The sequence below is a fragment of the Armigeres subalbatus genome, chromosome 1 (genome assembly GCF_024139115.2).
Source record: "Armigeres subalbatus isolate Guangzhou_Male chromosome 1, GZ_Asu_2, whole genome shotgun sequence".
NCBI classification, from domain to species: domain Eukaryota; kingdom Metazoa; phylum Arthropoda; class Insecta; order Diptera; family Culicidae; genus Armigeres; species Armigeres subalbatus.
In genome coordinates, this window is record NC_085139.1 from 96,803,874 (window position 1) to 96,820,442 (window position 16,569).

The 16,569-nt window shown below is 38.6% G+C and overlaps 1 protein-coding gene across 1 annotated transcript; it reads left to right on the top strand.

Annotated features, from left to right (window-relative positions):
- Positions 1–1,685: 1,685 nt before the first annotated feature.
- On the top strand, positions 1,686–12,957 carry LOC134206363 (RNA-binding protein spenito-like; the record flags this gene model as incomplete). Its single annotated transcript, XM_062682063.1, has 3 exons — positions 1,686–2,871; positions 3,555–3,991; positions 12,401–12,957. A coding segment is annotated over one exon (843 nt), but the record flags the coding sequence as incomplete, so codon positions are not given.
- Positions 12,958–16,569: the final 3,612 nt, after the last annotated feature.

Sequence of the window (16,569 nt, forward strand, 5' to 3'; positions counted from 1 at the left end):
TTATCGAGCTGAGTCAATTGATGTATTATGTGGATTTCCGGATATCCTATTAAAAGTTCATTTTTAAGTGATCCTAAGATATGTATTCGTAATAATTAAGGGCCCTCCTTAGCCGTGCGGTAAGACTCGCGGCTACAAAGCAAGACCATGCTGAGGGTGGCTGGGTTCGACTTCCGGTGCCGGTCCAAATATTTTATATTGTACGGGAAAACTTTCACAAATATGACCTGAACCCCCAAGCGGTCACTCCGCCGACAAAGGGATTACGATCATCGTCGCCTTCTATCAGATTTGTGTGTTTTCTACCGAATTTGATTTGTAAAACATCTTCGTTAATAATTGTATACTTGTTCCGCCTCTTGGTTGATTATTTCAAAGAAAATCCGAATACAATAAAACGGTTCAGGTAAATCTGAGTAGACGAGCGTGATCGGGGGAGCGATCCAAGCCGGAGGCAGCGTTACAAAACGTGTTTCTTCCTAGCAATAGTCTGAATGAGTGTTCTATTCTTACCCATAAAAAAAAAAATGACACAATTCCGCAAAAGTAAAGATTCTCAACAAATCGGAGATCCACTTTTGCGTACAATCCACCTACACCATACACACAGCCGCTTCCGCTGTCGTTGCTGGTGGGGGCAGGGTTCTCCGCCGATTGGCGTTCGTGATACTCCTGGAAGCAGGGCGCAATGCACAAGTTCGTCTGGCACTCGGGACAGTGGTACTTGGTTTTCCGTCGCAGTATCCTCCTTGTGTTCCAGCAGAAATTGCAACCCAGCGCGGGACCCTCCCGTACCACCGAACAGTGGCTAGACCGTTGGCTGTCCAGGCCGGGTATTTCCTTCGATCGGCTGCTCATCTGTATGAGAAGATAGATCAATTCACTGTAAATACTGGCATTTAAGTACAAAACAAAGGTAAATTTTGATTCAGGAAATGTTAACACTTACCAAAGGAGATGAAGCAGACCGCGACAATTCGTCGCCTTTTATGCGAATTGAACTCAGGTCGGCAAGTAGAACTGCGGCGGTGGAGCTGGTGGCGCTGGTCGTGGTGATCGTTGTGATAGGAGCACTAGCACCGCCGGTGCGTGTACCGGCAACCTCACTTCCCGATAAATGGTGCTGGTGCTGCTGTTGGAGCGATTGACGATTAAAGGTTGCATGAAGAAGAAGAAGTCGAAGGATGATATTTGAAAAATATTGCACGGGGAAGCATACGGGAAGTTTTTTAAAACTCTTCTCAAAAATTCTAGGAGCAATTTAATTAAAAACGGTTAGCAGTAAGGGGTTGGACTTTCCTTCTACTGCATAATAAACGCAATTTTTCGATTTCAAATTTTATTTTATGATATCATACTTGATACACAGTATAAGAAAAGTCCAACCCCGTACCGCTTTCCGTTTTTAATTAAATCGTTTCTAGAATTTTTGGAAGAGTTTTAAAAAAATTTCCGTATGCTTCCCCGTGCAATATTTTTGTAATATCATCCTTCGACTTCTTCTTCTTCATGCAACCTTTAATCATTGACGAATACATAGACCTAAATGTCCGGTACAAAGCCATCAGAAAATCGGGCACCATGTCTTCTTCTTCATTTTGAAGAAAATACCCCTCGTGGGTGACGAATTACATAAATATTTTACGAGCGCTGACTTACCCCTCTTGACGTTTTGACAGTTTGTTTGTTTTTCTCCCTCACCTTGTGACGTCGTTTCGGTTCGTTTGTTGTTTGTTCGTTTCGTTACTCAGTTGAAGCGTGAGTTCGACCGTTTTGGTGCCATCAAAAAGATCGAATATAACAAAGGGGACACCCAGGCCTACATTCTGTACGATTCTATTGATGCTGCTACGGCTGCTGTGAAGGAAATGCGTGGATTCCTGTTAGGGGCACCGGATCGTCGTATTCGTATCGATTTTGCTGACAACGGAACAACACCATCGTTCTCAAAGCGCAGTGGATGTTTTGAGGAAGGCGGTGAGTATCGTCGCGCCCCCGACTACGAATATCCGGAAGGTGGTGCATCATACGAGGAAAATTCATTGTACGGCTATGGTGGAAGACCGTTCCGCGGCAGAGGAGGATTCCGCGGGCGTGGTGGTTTCCGTGGCAGTTTTCATAGTGATGGCCCACCGCACCACGGGGACAATGATGAATGGCGTCGATCAGGAGCCGATGGCGAATATGATTCACGCCGTCGTTCTGGATCACGTGAACCAGGAATCGATAGATCTCGCTCCCGTTCACCGAGGCAACGCAGTCCGGCTGATTCGGATTCTGATTCGTCTTCTCATAGGAATGGCATGTTATCGAATGCAAGAACGTTACCAGAAGTCGCACGGAAATCTACCACATTCTGGCAAGGGGCGCTGATTTTGAAGAGTTCACTATTCCCCACCAAGTTGCACCTAACGGACGGAAACAACGAAATAGTGGACAGCCTGATGAAGGACGAGGAAGGTAAACACCACCTTCGTATTACTCAGCGACTACGCCTCGATCAACCCAAGTTGGAAGATGTGCAGTAGCGCATATCGACGTCATCGTCGCACGCAATCTTCCTCGGCCTGCCGGGATCGACGTCATCGGTAGCATCGTCGGATGATGCCAGCGTTCAGACGCGTCCACTGCGTAATCTCGTGTCCTACTTGAAGCAGAAAGAAGCGGCCGGCGTTATATCCTTACTCAATAAGGAAACGGAAGCAACCGGTGTGCTCTACTCATTCCCGCCAAGCGATGTTTCGACAGAATTGTTGAAACGAACATGTCAAAACCTCACCGAGGAGGGACTGAAGGAAGACCATCTGATAATCGTGGTGGTCCGAGGAGGAATCGCCTGAGTTGCGGATGAGGGCGCAGATAACACATAAGGTAAGATGATGATTAACGAACTGTAGAATAATTAGAAAATAGCAAGCATAATTTTTCATAACGACGTATGTAACAATTATGAGGATTCGAGAATTCCTTTGCAGAAAGTTGGCAAAACTTTTTCTAAAACTATTTTAAAACTAAATCTTTTTTCAATCCTATTTCCGCTGGCATGCATCATTACATGACACGTAATAAGCGTGCTTCACAGCAAAGCTCAGTTCATTCAAATTCACTGTGAAAAACGATAAAATTATTCATACACCGGTATGCTACACGTACGTCGATGTACATTGGTCGGTTTTCCATAGTTGCACGATTGACGCAACTGCAGTTTTGTTTTGTTTTGCTTTTTTGTTACATAGGTCGCTCTCAGTTCCCATATGTTAAAGCGACGTATGTAACAGTGAGACTTCAAAAATAGAAATCTTTACATACGTCGATTCGAAAAAAGATCGAATTAAAGAATTATAAGATCTGAAATCAGTAAAATCGATGCGAATTATATTAATCCGCGTGTGTTTGTCACGTTGTATTATAAACCTCGTTTTTTTTACTTTTGTTATATACTTCGTTATTAAAAATTTTTCTTTAAAGGTTTAATTTTTATTTTTGTTATCAAAGACTTTTTCGTTGCTGCAGCGTCTATCTACGGTAGTTTATTGTTTTGCCATTTGATATAGGAGTGATCGGGGCAATATGGGCCACCTAAGGAAATCGTTCCGAAAAGCGCTGAAAAGCTCAACAAATCATCATCAGTTGGAAGATGTGCAGAAGCGCATATCGACGTCATCGTCGCACGCAATCTTCCTCGGCCTGCCGGGATCGACGTCATCGGTAGCATCGTCGGATGATGCCAGCGCTCAGACGCGTCCACTGCGTAATCTCGTGTCCTACCTGAAGCAGAAAGAAGCGGCCGGCGTTATATCCTTACTCAATAAGGAAACGGAAGCAACCGGTGTGCTCTACTCATTCCCGCCATGCGATTTTTCGACAGAATTGTTGAAACGAACATGTCACAACCTCACCGAGGAGGGACTGAAGGAAGACCATCTGGTAATCGTGGTAGTCCGAGGAGGAACCGCCTGAGTTGCGGATGAGGGCGCAGATAACACATAAGGTAAGATGATGAATAACGAACTGTAGAATAATTAGAAAAAAGGTTAATTTTAATTTTTGTTATCAAATACTTTTTTCGTTGCTGCAGCGTTTATCTACGGCAGTTTATTGTTTTGTCATTTGATATAAGATGCTTTTATTTACAACGAATAGGCATATCGGGGCCCTCCTTAGCCGTGCGGTAAGACGCGCGGCTACAAAGCAAGACCATGCTGAGGGTGGCTGGGTTCGATTCCCGGTGCCGGTCTAGACAATTTTCGGATTGGAAATTGCCTCGACTTCCCTGGGCATAAAAGTATCATCGTTTAGCCTCATGATAATCGTCAGAAGAAAGTTGTCCTCCCGGGTTCCAAGATCATAGGCATCGGAAAAAGTAAATACATATTTTTGTATAAACAGCAAAAAAAAAAGAAAATAAGGTTTCTTTGGCAGCTGCAAATTAGTTTTTTTTACTAATTTTATTTGCTAATTATCTAATACATGCATTTATCTCTTGGACTAGGTGTTCCGTGTTTTCTTAACACTATCATCCTTTATTTGCTATGTTACGCTTTTAGTTATTATTAATACATTTCAATTGCCTCTGGCAGTTAGGATATTTCCTCTGGTTGAATTAAACCATGTAGGAATTACAAAGTTTTCTACTTAAACTAAACTTAACCTAATTTTTACTAAGGGTACAAGGAGCTAATCGTTGCAATAGAAGATTGCAGAAGTTCTAAATATTTAGCTTCGCTAGACCAATTAATTGGAACCCCATTCATAGTGACAATATGTCTGCTAGAAGGTTTCAAATAAGAAACTCTCGGCTTATGTGGGAAAATTATAAACTGAGTTTTTGAAGCATTCAGGAAAATTTTCCATTTTGCAAGTAAGTGGAGAAAATATCCAAACTTTTTTCAATCTACATACTACAAATGACACGAAGGCTTCGCCCTTTGGCTGAGAGACCTGTGTCATCTGCAAACAAAGATTTTTGACACCCTGGTGGTAAATCAGGTTAGTCAGAAGTAAAAATGTTATACAATATGGGCCCCAGTATGCTACCTTGGGGAACACCAGCTCTAACAGGTAATCTATCAGATTTAGAATTCTGATAGTTTACCTGCAGTGAGCGATCTGATAAATAATTTTGGATCAGTTTAATAGTTGGTTGGTTGTTTGCTCATTGTTTGTTGGCTGTTTAATTGTTTGTTGGTTGATTGATTGGTTAATAAGTTGATTGGTAGCTTGCTTGAATGGTTGGTTGTTTGATTAGTTAGTTGATTGATTAGTTGGTTATTTGTTTAGTTGGTTGCTGCTTGATTTGTTAGTTGGAATAATGATTGATTGGTTGGTTTCTTTTTTGTTTATTGATTACTTGATTGGTTGGTAATTTGATTGATTGGTTGGTCGGCTGGTTAGTTGATTAGTTGTTTTGTTGGTTGCTCGAATGGCTGATTGTTTGGTTGCTTGATTGGTTGCTGGAATGGTTAATTAGTTAATTATTCAGTTGATTGATTGCTTGATTGGTTGGTTGATTGCTTGATTAGTTGGTTGGTTGATTGTTGGTCGGTTGCTTGATGGGTTGATTAGTTGATTTGTTGATTGCTTGATAGGTAGATTAGTTGATTGCTTGATTTGTTAGTTGGTAGAATGATTGATTGATTGGTTGGTTGCTGCTTGATTTGTTAGTTGGTAGAACTGTTGAATGGTTAATAGTTGATTGGTTGCTTGTCGGCTGGTTAGTTGATTAGTTGTTTTGTTATTTGGTTGATTGGTTGGTTATTTGATTGATAGGTTGCTTGACTGGTTGGTTAATTGGTTACTTGATTAGTTGGTCGGCTGGTTAGTTGATTAGTTGTTTTGTTGGTTGCTTGGATGGCTAATTGGTTGGTTGCTTGATTGATCGATTAGTTGGTAGGTTGGTTGATTGGTAGCATGCTTGAATGGATAGTCGTTTGATTGATTAGTAATTTGGTTTATGGGTTGCTGCTTGATTTGTTAGTTTGTAGAATGGTAATTGTTGGTTGGTTGCTTAACTGGTTGATTGGTTGGTTGCTTGATTGTTTAGTCAGCTGGTTAGTTGATTAATTGTTTTGTTGGTTGCTTGGCTGATTGGTTAATAAGTTGATTGGTAGCTTGCTTGAATGGTTGGTTGTTTGATTAGTTAGTTGATTGATTCGTTGGTTATTTGTTTAGTTGGTTGTTGCTTGATTTGTTAGTTGGAATAATGGTTGATTGGTTGGTTTCTTTTTTGTTTATTGATTACTTGATTGGTTGGTAATTTGGTTGATTGGTTGCATGAATGGTTGATTAGTTGGTTGGTTGAATGATTGCTTGGTTGATTGGTAGCTTGCTTGAATGGTGGGTTGCTTGATTGCTTGGTTGATTGGTAGTTTGCTTGAATGGTTGGTTATTTGATTGATTGCTGCTTGATTTGTTAGATGATAGAATAATTGATTGGTTGGTTGCTTGCTTGCTTGATTGGTTGGTCGGCTGGTTAGTTGACATGTTGTTTTGTTGGTTGCTTGGTTGGTTGATTAGTTGATTCGTTGCTTGATTGATTGGTTGCTTACTTAAACGGCTGATTGTTGGATTAGTTGGTTGGTTATTTGCTTGATGGGTTGCTTTACCGTTTGATTGAATGATTGGTCGGCTGGTTGGTTGATTAGTTGTTTTGTTGGTTTCTTGATTGGTTGATTAGTTGATTGATTGATTGATTAGTTAATTGGTTGGTTGTTGCTTGATTTGTTAGTAGGTAGAATTGTTGGTTAGTTAGTTCCTTGATAGTTGGTTGGTTGCTTCATTGTTTGTTGGTTGATTGATTGGTTATTTAGTTCATTGGTTGCATGATTGGTTGGTTGGTTGATTGTTGGTTGGTAGAATGATTAATTGGTTGGTTGCTGCTTGGTTTGTTAGTTGGTAGAACTGTTGAATGGTTGGTTGCTTGATTGGTTGGTTATTTGGTTGATTGGTTGTTTGACTGGTTGATTGGTTGGTTGGTCGGCTGGTTAGTTGATTAGTTGTTTTGTTGGTTGCTTGAATGGCTGATTAGTTGATTGCTTGATTGGTTGGTTGCTGGAATCGTTGACTAGTTAATTATTCAGTTGATTGGTTGCCTGATTGGTTGATTGATTAGTTGGTTGGTTGATTGTTGGTCGGTTGCTTGATGGGTTGATTAGTTGTTTTGTTGATTACTTGATTGGTAGATTAGTTGGTTGGTTGCCTGATTATTGGTTGGTTGCTTGATTTGTTAGTTGGTAGAATGATTGATTGGTTGGTTGCTGCTTGATTTGTTAGTTGGTAGAACTGTTGAATGGTTTATAGTTGGTTGGTTGCTTAATTGGTTGCTTCATTGTTGGTTGGTTGCTTAACTGGTTGATTGATTGTTGGTCGGCTGGTTAGTTGATTAGTTGTTTTGTTGGTTTCTTGGTTGATTGGTTAATATGTTGATTGCTAGGTTTCTTGATTGGTTAGTTGTTTGGTTGATGGGTTGGTTGATTGCTGCTTGATTTGTTAGTTGGTAGAATGGTTGATTGGATGGTTGCTTCATTGTTCGTTGATTGATTTATTGGTTGGTAATTTGGTTGATTGGTTGTTTGACTGGTTGATTGTTTGGTTGCTTGATTGGCTGGTCGGCTGGTTAGTTGATTAGTTGATTTGTTCGTTGCTTCAATGGTTGCTTGGTTGGTTGATTAGTTGATTCGATGCTTGATTGATTGGTAGTTTGCTTGAATGGCTGATTGCTGGATTAGCCAATCAAGCAAACCAATCAATTAAATAACCAACCAAGCAACCAATAAACAATGAAGCAAACCAACCAACCAATTAAGCAACCAGCCAACTATCAAGGAATCAACTAATCAACAGTTCTACCAACTAACTAATCAAGCATAACAAACCAATCAATCGACTAATCAACCAATCAAGAAACCAACAAAACAACTAATCAACCAACCAGCCGACCAACCATTCAATCAAACGGTAAAGCAACCCATCAACCAAATAACCAACCAACTAATCCAGCAATCAGCCATTCAAGTAAGCCACCAATCAATCAAGCAACGAATCAACTAATCAACCAACCAAGCAACCAACAAAACAACATGTCAACTAACCAGCCGACCAACCAATCAAGCAAGCAATCAACCAACCAATCAATTATTCTACTATCTAACAAATCAAGCAGCAATCAATCAAATAACCAACCATTCAAGCAAACTACCAATCAATCAAGCAACCCACCATTCAAGCAAGCTACCAATCAACCAAGCAATCATTCAACCAACCAACTAATCAACCATTCAAGCAACCAATCAACCAAATTATGAACCAATCAAGTAATCAATAAACAAAAAGAAACCAATCAATCAACCATTATTCCAACTAACAAATCAAGCAGCAACCAACCAATCAATCAATCAATCAACTAATCAACCAATCAAGAAACCAAAAACCAACTAATCAACCAATCAGCCGACCAACAATTCAATCAAACGGTAAAGCAACCAGAGCTTTAAATATTCGATTATTTTTATGAAGCCCATCGGCCTTCTTTGTCACTTCACTTCTAAACATATTCATATTCGGCTCTGCACCGTCAATTTTCATGATGAATATGGGTCAGTGAGTATTTATTTGAATATCACAAATTATTAAATAATCGTAAAACTGAACACATTTTTGATGATTTAAATATTTAACTACACGCATAGATCTAATCCCGACGTTCAATTGAGGGCATTTTTAGCGTCAAATGTCAATAAAATCAAGGCTAATTTTGTTTTTTCGCGCGCAATTACCATACTCAGTGGTAATCAATTGAATGAATTTATGAAGAAGTAAACTGAGTAAGTCATTCTATGTTTTGAATAATAAAAACACGAATGTCAAAAGTCGGAGTGAATGTGCTTCATGAAAGTGAATATTGTATGCTCTGAAAGCAACCCATCAACCAAATAACCAACCAATTAAGCTACCAACCAACTAATCCAGCTATCAGCCATTCAAGCAAGCTACCAATCAATCAGGCAACAAATCAACTAATTAACCAACCAAGCAACCATTGAAGCAACCAACAAAACAACATATCAACTAACCAGCCGACCAGCCAATCAACCAGTAAAGCAACCAATCAACCAAATTACCAACCAATCAAGCAATCAACCAACCAATCAACCATTCTACCAACTAACAAATCAAGCATCAATCAATCAAATAACCAACATTTAAAGCAAGCTACCAATCAACCAAGCAATCATTCAACCAACCAACTAATCAACCAGTCAAGCAACCAACAAAACAACATATGAACTAACGAGCCGACCAACCAATCAATCAACCAGTCAAGCAACCAATCAAACAAATTACCAACCAATCAAGGAATCAATAAAAAAGCAACCAACCAATCAACCATTCTTCCAACTAACAAATCATGCAGCAAACCAACTAACCAAATAACCAACGAATCAATCAACTAACCAATCAAACAACCAACCATTCAAGCAAGCTACCAATCAACTTATTAACCAATTAACCAAGCAACCAACAAAACAACTAAACAACTAACTAGCCGACTAACCAATCAAGCAACCAATCAATTAACCAGTCAAGCAACCAACCAACATTCAAGCAACCAACAATTCAAGCAAGCTACCAATCAACCAAGCAATCAAACAACCAACCAGCTAATCATCCAATCAAGCAACCAACCAATAACCAATCAAACAACCAATCAACTAAATAACCAACCAATCCAGCAATCAACTTATTAACCAATCAACCAAGCAGCCAACAAAACAACTAATCAACTAACCAGCCTACTAACTAATCAATCAACCTGTCAAGCAACCAACCAATCAACCATACTACCAACTAACAAATCAAGCAGCAATCAACCAAATAATCAACCAAGCAATCAAGCAACCAACCAACTAATCAAGCAACCAACCAAACAATCAAGCAACCAACCAACCAATCAAGCAACCAATCAACTAATCAACTTGTCAATTAACGAGACGACCAACCAATCAAGCAACCAATCAACTAAATAACCACAACCAAGCAATCAAGTAAAGCAACCAATCAACCAAATAAGTAACCAACCATCAATCAATCAACTAATCCAGCAACCAACCAATCAAGCAAGCTACCAATCAAACAACTAACTAATCAACCAATCAACCAACAAGATAATCAACCAAATAAGCAACCAACCAATCAACCATTCAAGCAACCAACAAAACAACTACTCAACTAGCCAGCCGACCAACCATTCAATCAACCAGTAAAGCAAACAATCAACTAATCCAGCAATCAGCCATTCAGGCAAGCTACCAAACAACCAAACAATCAAGCAACCAACCAACTAATAATCAACCAAGCAACCAACAAAACAACATATGAACTAACCAGCCGACCAACCAATCAAGCAACTAATCAATCAACCAGTCAAGTAACCAATCAACCAAATAACCTTATTAGTTGGTATGATTGAGAACCAATCAACAATCAAGCAACCAACCAACCAACCATTCTACCACCTAACAAATCAAGCAGCAATCAATCAACCGATCAACCAAACAACCAACTAATCAATCAACCATCCAATCAAGCAATCTACCAATCAACCAATCAATTATTCAACCAACGAACTAATTAAGCAAGCAACAAAACAGTCGAGTGCGAGACACTGAATACGACCACACAGTTGTGGTCGAAATACGTATCTGAAAAGATATCAAAATAATTGGTGGAATTAAATGGAGAGTCCTAAACTCGTCTTAGACGGTTGAACAAAACAGTATCAACTAACCAGCCGACCAACCAATCAATCAACCAGTCAAGCAACCAATCAATCATATAACCTGATTGGTTTGTTGGATTGGCAACCAACCAACAATTAAGCAACCAACCAATCAACCATTCTTCCAATTAACAAATCAAGCTGCAACCAACCAACCAAGCAAGCTACCAATCAACTTATTAACTAATCAACCAAGCAACCAACAAAACAAATAATCAACTAACCAGCCGACTAACCAATCAATTAACCTGTCAAGCAGCCAACCAATCAATCATACCATACTACCAACTAACAAATCAAGCAGCAGCCAACCAAATAATCAACCAACCAATCAAGTAACCAACCAGTCAAACAAGCTACCAATCTACCAAGCAATCAAGCAACCAACCAACTAATCAACCAATCAAGCAACCAACCAACTAATTAACCAAGCAATCAGCAAAACAACTTATCAACTACCTAACCAGCCGACCAACTAATCAACCAATCAACTAAATAACCACAACCAATCAATCAACCAGTAAACCAACCAGTCAACCACTCAAGCAACCAACCATTCAACCATTAATTTGTTTGTTTTTGATGAGATGAACATCGGAGCCATGAGTTAAATCCAGGTGCAGTTCCCCTATTTATTACATCATATCAGTCAGTATCGCATTTATCTTTATATCTATCTTGCAGACTAGTGAACAACTATAACGATTTATTATATATTTAGACGGAATTAACTGGTCATTAATTTTATATTCATCCCTAAATCCGCACCGCTGTAACCCTATAAAATATATTTTTCATTGTGCAAGCCGGTGTTGGAGATGGTCACACTTTCAATACAATTTTGTCTCGTTTTTAACTTTTTCCAACTGTGTGTGAATGTTCTCTATCCGCTCATCCATCGGCTTGTCCGACAGGATTTCATTCAACACTGAGAGTAGCTTTACAGTTAAAATTACTATATTGTAGGGTTAAATTGAAAACACGCCACTAAATTTGTGCAGACTACAAACCGTGTTTATAACGAACACAAAATGCGTTAATTTTACTATGGCTTCAAAGACAAACTTGGCAGTAAAAATTACTATGCTTTCTAGTTATCTGAATAACAATTCAGTATTTAGTTGTACAATTCGACGCATTTAAAATAAAAATGAGGTTTTTGTTATTTTAATTCATTTGGGATAATATCAAAAGTCAAATGAAAAATTACTTTAACTTCACACAAATAAAAAATCGTTGGTGAAATTGAAAGAAACGTTGGTAAAATTAAGAAAATCAGTTAGTGATTTTCAGTAGAAAGTATAAGATTGTTGAATTTACAATTCTAAATATGTCACTTCAAAATGAACTTTGACAAGAGCCGACTTTTCAAAATAACGATTTCCTCTAAAAACTAAATGTGTATTTACCCTTTCAAAATAACATTTTACTCTCAGAACTAAATGTGTACTGAATTTCTCAAAATGATGGTTTTCTTTCATATTTAAATGTGTGTTAAATGCATTACATATTCGAACCAAGTGAAGTACGCTATACTAAACTGTCATGTTTATTATTAATTAAATCGAGAATTAAATATTATTCTGGGTAATAATCTTCTACTGACGATATCCTATATTCCAGGTCAATAATTGCTGGTGATGACGAGGCTTCAACGCTGGCGTTTGCCCTAAAGACAGCATTGCCAGCGGACGTTAATGTAGCTGCTCCATAGCATTAATCGCATCTCTTGATCTCCAACCGGGTTCTCGAGTGCTGCGATTCCTGATTGGGCTTGAATTACGGTGATAGTCGTCCTTGTTGGTAGTATCTTGGATCGGACCCGATGATCTTGAGAAGCTTGACCAGATCACGCAGCAGATTTCGGATTCGATTCGCGGTTACTCAACTGGGATTACTGATCCACATCTACGTCAACTAGCTGGATTGGCAGGTTATGAGTGAGTGCAACATCCTGAGTGCAACAACTTTTCGGTAGTGACTTTGGTTTTGGTTCCGTGTTGAGGCACAAGAAAGTTCAAGTTCCGGAGGAAATGGGCCACGCGCAACTCATGTGGATAAGGAACGTGCGCGCCTGGAGACCGCCTGTCCAGCTGTTTTCACGTACGGCCACAATTCCTTCCTTGACCTGAAAACAGTTTTTATTAATAATAAACCAATAAATCATTAATTTCAAATTATTTACCATTTTCTTATTTTCTGAGTTAATGGCGTTTTGATTCCTCTGGCTTTAATTGTGAATCATCCTTCTGTTTATTTGGCAAGGGAGTGCTCATATTGTTATCGGTTTTGTTCACCAGAACGTATCGCTTGTTTTCTTTTATTTTTCAGGACGCGGTTGTTTGCTTGCTTCTCGAATGGGGTCTTCCGTTTCCACTGTGACCATACCGATCAAATGCTTCCAAACTCCACCTTTATTAATAACAATTGTGCTCTGACTGCTGAGGGTACTTGTGCAAACCCAATTCATCCGCCTCCGTAATCAACATGCAAGTCGGCAGGCACCGGATGTTTATTGTGCAAATTTTGCTTTAACTCGTGATTCATAGTCAACTAACCAGCCGACCAGCCAATCAACCAGTAAAGCAACCAATCAACCAAATTACCAACCAATCAAGCAATCAACCAACCAATCAACCATTCTACCAACTAACAAATCAAGCATCAATCAATCAAATAACCAACATTTAAAGCAAGCTACCAATCAACCAAGCAATCATTCAACCAACCAACTAATCAACCAGTCAAGCAACCAACAAAACAACATATGAACTAACGAGCCGACCAACCAATCAATCAACCAGTCAAGCAACCAATCAAACAAATTACCAACCAATCAAGGAATCAATAAAAAAAAGCAACCAACCAATCAACCATTCTTCCAACTAACAAATCATGCAGCAACCAACTAACCAAATAACCAACGAATCAATCAACTAACCAATCAAACAACCAACCATTCAAGCAAGCTACCAATCAACTTATTAACCAATTAACCAAGCAACCAACAAAACAACTAAACAACTAACTAGCCGACTAACCAATCAAGCAACCAATCAATTAACCAGTCAAGCAACCAACCAACATTCAAGCAACCAACAATTCAAGCAAGCTACCAATCAACCAAGCAATCAAACAACCAACCAGCTAATCATCCAATCAAGCAACCAACCAATAACCAATCAAACAACCAATCAACTAAATAACCAACCAATCCAGCAATCAACTTATTAACCAATCAACCAAGCAGCCAACAAAACAACTAATCAACTAACCAGCCTACTAACTAATCAATCAACCTGTCAAGCAACCAACCAATCAACCATACTACCAACTAACAAATCAAGCAAGCAGCAATCAACCAAATAATCAACCAAGCAATCAAGCAACCAACCAACTAATCAAGCAACCAACCAAACAATCAAGCAACCAACCAACCAATCAAGCAACCAATCAACTAATCAACTTGTCAATTAACGAGACGACCAACCAATCAAGCAACCAATCAACTAAATAACCACAACCAAGCAATCAAGTAAAGCAAACCAATCAACCAAATAAGTAACCAACCATCAATCAATCAACTAATCCAGCAACCAACCAATCAAGCAAGCTACCAATCAAACAACTAACTAATCAACCAATCAACCAACAAGATAATCAACCAAATAAGCAACCAACCAATCAACCATTCAAGCAACCAACAAAACAACTACTCAACTAGCCAGCCGACCAACCATTCAATCAACCAGTAAAGCAAACAATCAACTAATCCAGCAATCAGCCATTCAGGCAAGCTACCAAACAACCAAACAATCAAGCAACCAACCAACTAATAATCAACCAAGCAACCAACAAAACAACATATGAACTAACCAGCCGACCAACCAATCAAGCAACTAATCAATCAACCAGTCAAGTAACCAATCAACCAAATAACCTTATTAGTTGGTATGATTGAGAACCAATCAACAATCAAGCAACCAACCAACCAACCATTCTACCACCTAACAAATCAAGCAGCAATCAATCAACCGATCAACCAAACAACCAACTAATCAATCAACCATCCAATCAAGCAATCTACCAATCAACCAATCAATTATTCAACCAACGAACTAATTAAGCAAGCAACAAAACAGTCGAGTGCGAGACACTGAATACGACCACACAGTTGTGGTCGAAATACGTATCTGAAAAGATATCAAAATAATTGGTGGAATTAAATGGAGAGTCCTAAACTCGTCTTAGACGGTTGAACAAAACAGTATCAACTAACCAGCCGACCAACCAATCAATCAACCAGTCAAGCAACCAATCAATCATATAACCTGATTGGTTTGTTGGATTGGCAACCAACCAACAATTAAGCAACCAACCAATCAACCATTCTTCCAATTAACAAATCAAGCTGCAACCAACCAACCAAGCAAGCTACCAATCAACTTATTAACTAATCAACCAAGCAACCAACAAAACAAATAATCAACTAACCAGCCGACTAACCAATCAATTAACCTGTCAAGCAGCCAACCAATCAATCATACCATACTACCAACTAACAAATCAAGCAGCAGCCAACCAAATAATCAACCAACCAATCAAGTAACCAACCAGTCAAACAAGCTACCAATCTACCAAGCAATCAAGCAACCAACCAACTAATCAACCAATCAAGCAACCAACCAACTAATTAACCAAGCAATCAGCAAAACAACTTATCAACTACCTAACCAGCCGACCAACTAATCAACCAATCAACTAAATAACCACAACCAATCAATCAACCAGTAAACCAACCAGTCAACCACTCAAGCAACCAACCATTCAACCATTAATTTGTTTGTTTTTGATGAGATGAACATCGGAGCCATGAGTTAAATCCAGGTGCAGTTCCCTATTTATTACATCATATCAGTCAGTATCGCATTTATCTTTATATCTATCTTGCAGACTAGTGAACAACTATAACGATTTATTATATATTTAGACGGAATTAACTGGTCATTAATTTTATATTCATCCCTAAATCCGCACCGCTGTAACCCTATAAAATATATTTTTCATTGTGCAAGCCGGTGTTGGAGATGGTCACACTTTCAATACAATTTTGTCTCGTTTTAACTTTTTCCAACTGTGTGTGAATGTTCTCTATCCGCTCATCCATCGGCTTGTCCGACAGGATTTCATTCAACACTGAGAGTAGCTTTACAGTTAAAATTACTATATTGTAGGGTTAAATTGAAAACACGCCACTAAATTTGTGCAGACTACAAACCGTGTTTATAACGAACACAAAATGCGTTAATTTTACTATGGCTTCAAAGACAAACTTGGCAGTAAAAATTACTATGCTTTCTAGTTATCTGAATAACAATTCAGTATTTAGTTGTACAATTCGACGCATTTAAAATAAAAATGAGGTTTTTGTTATTTTAATTCATTTGGGATAATATCAAAGTCAAATGAAAAATTACTTTAACTTCACACAAATAAAAAATCGTTGGTGAAATTGAAAGAAACGTTGGTAAAATTAAGAAAATCAGTTAGTGATTTTCAGTAGAAAGTATAAGATTGTTGAATTTACAATTCTAAATATGTCACTTCAAAATGAACTTTGACAAGAGCCGACTTTTCAAAATAACGATTTCCTCTAAAACTAAATGTGTATTTACCCTTTCAAAATAACATTTTACTCTCAGAACTAAATGTGTACTGAATTTCTCAAAATGATGGTTTTCTTTCATATTTAAATGTGTGTTAAATGCATTACATATTCGAACCAAGTGAAG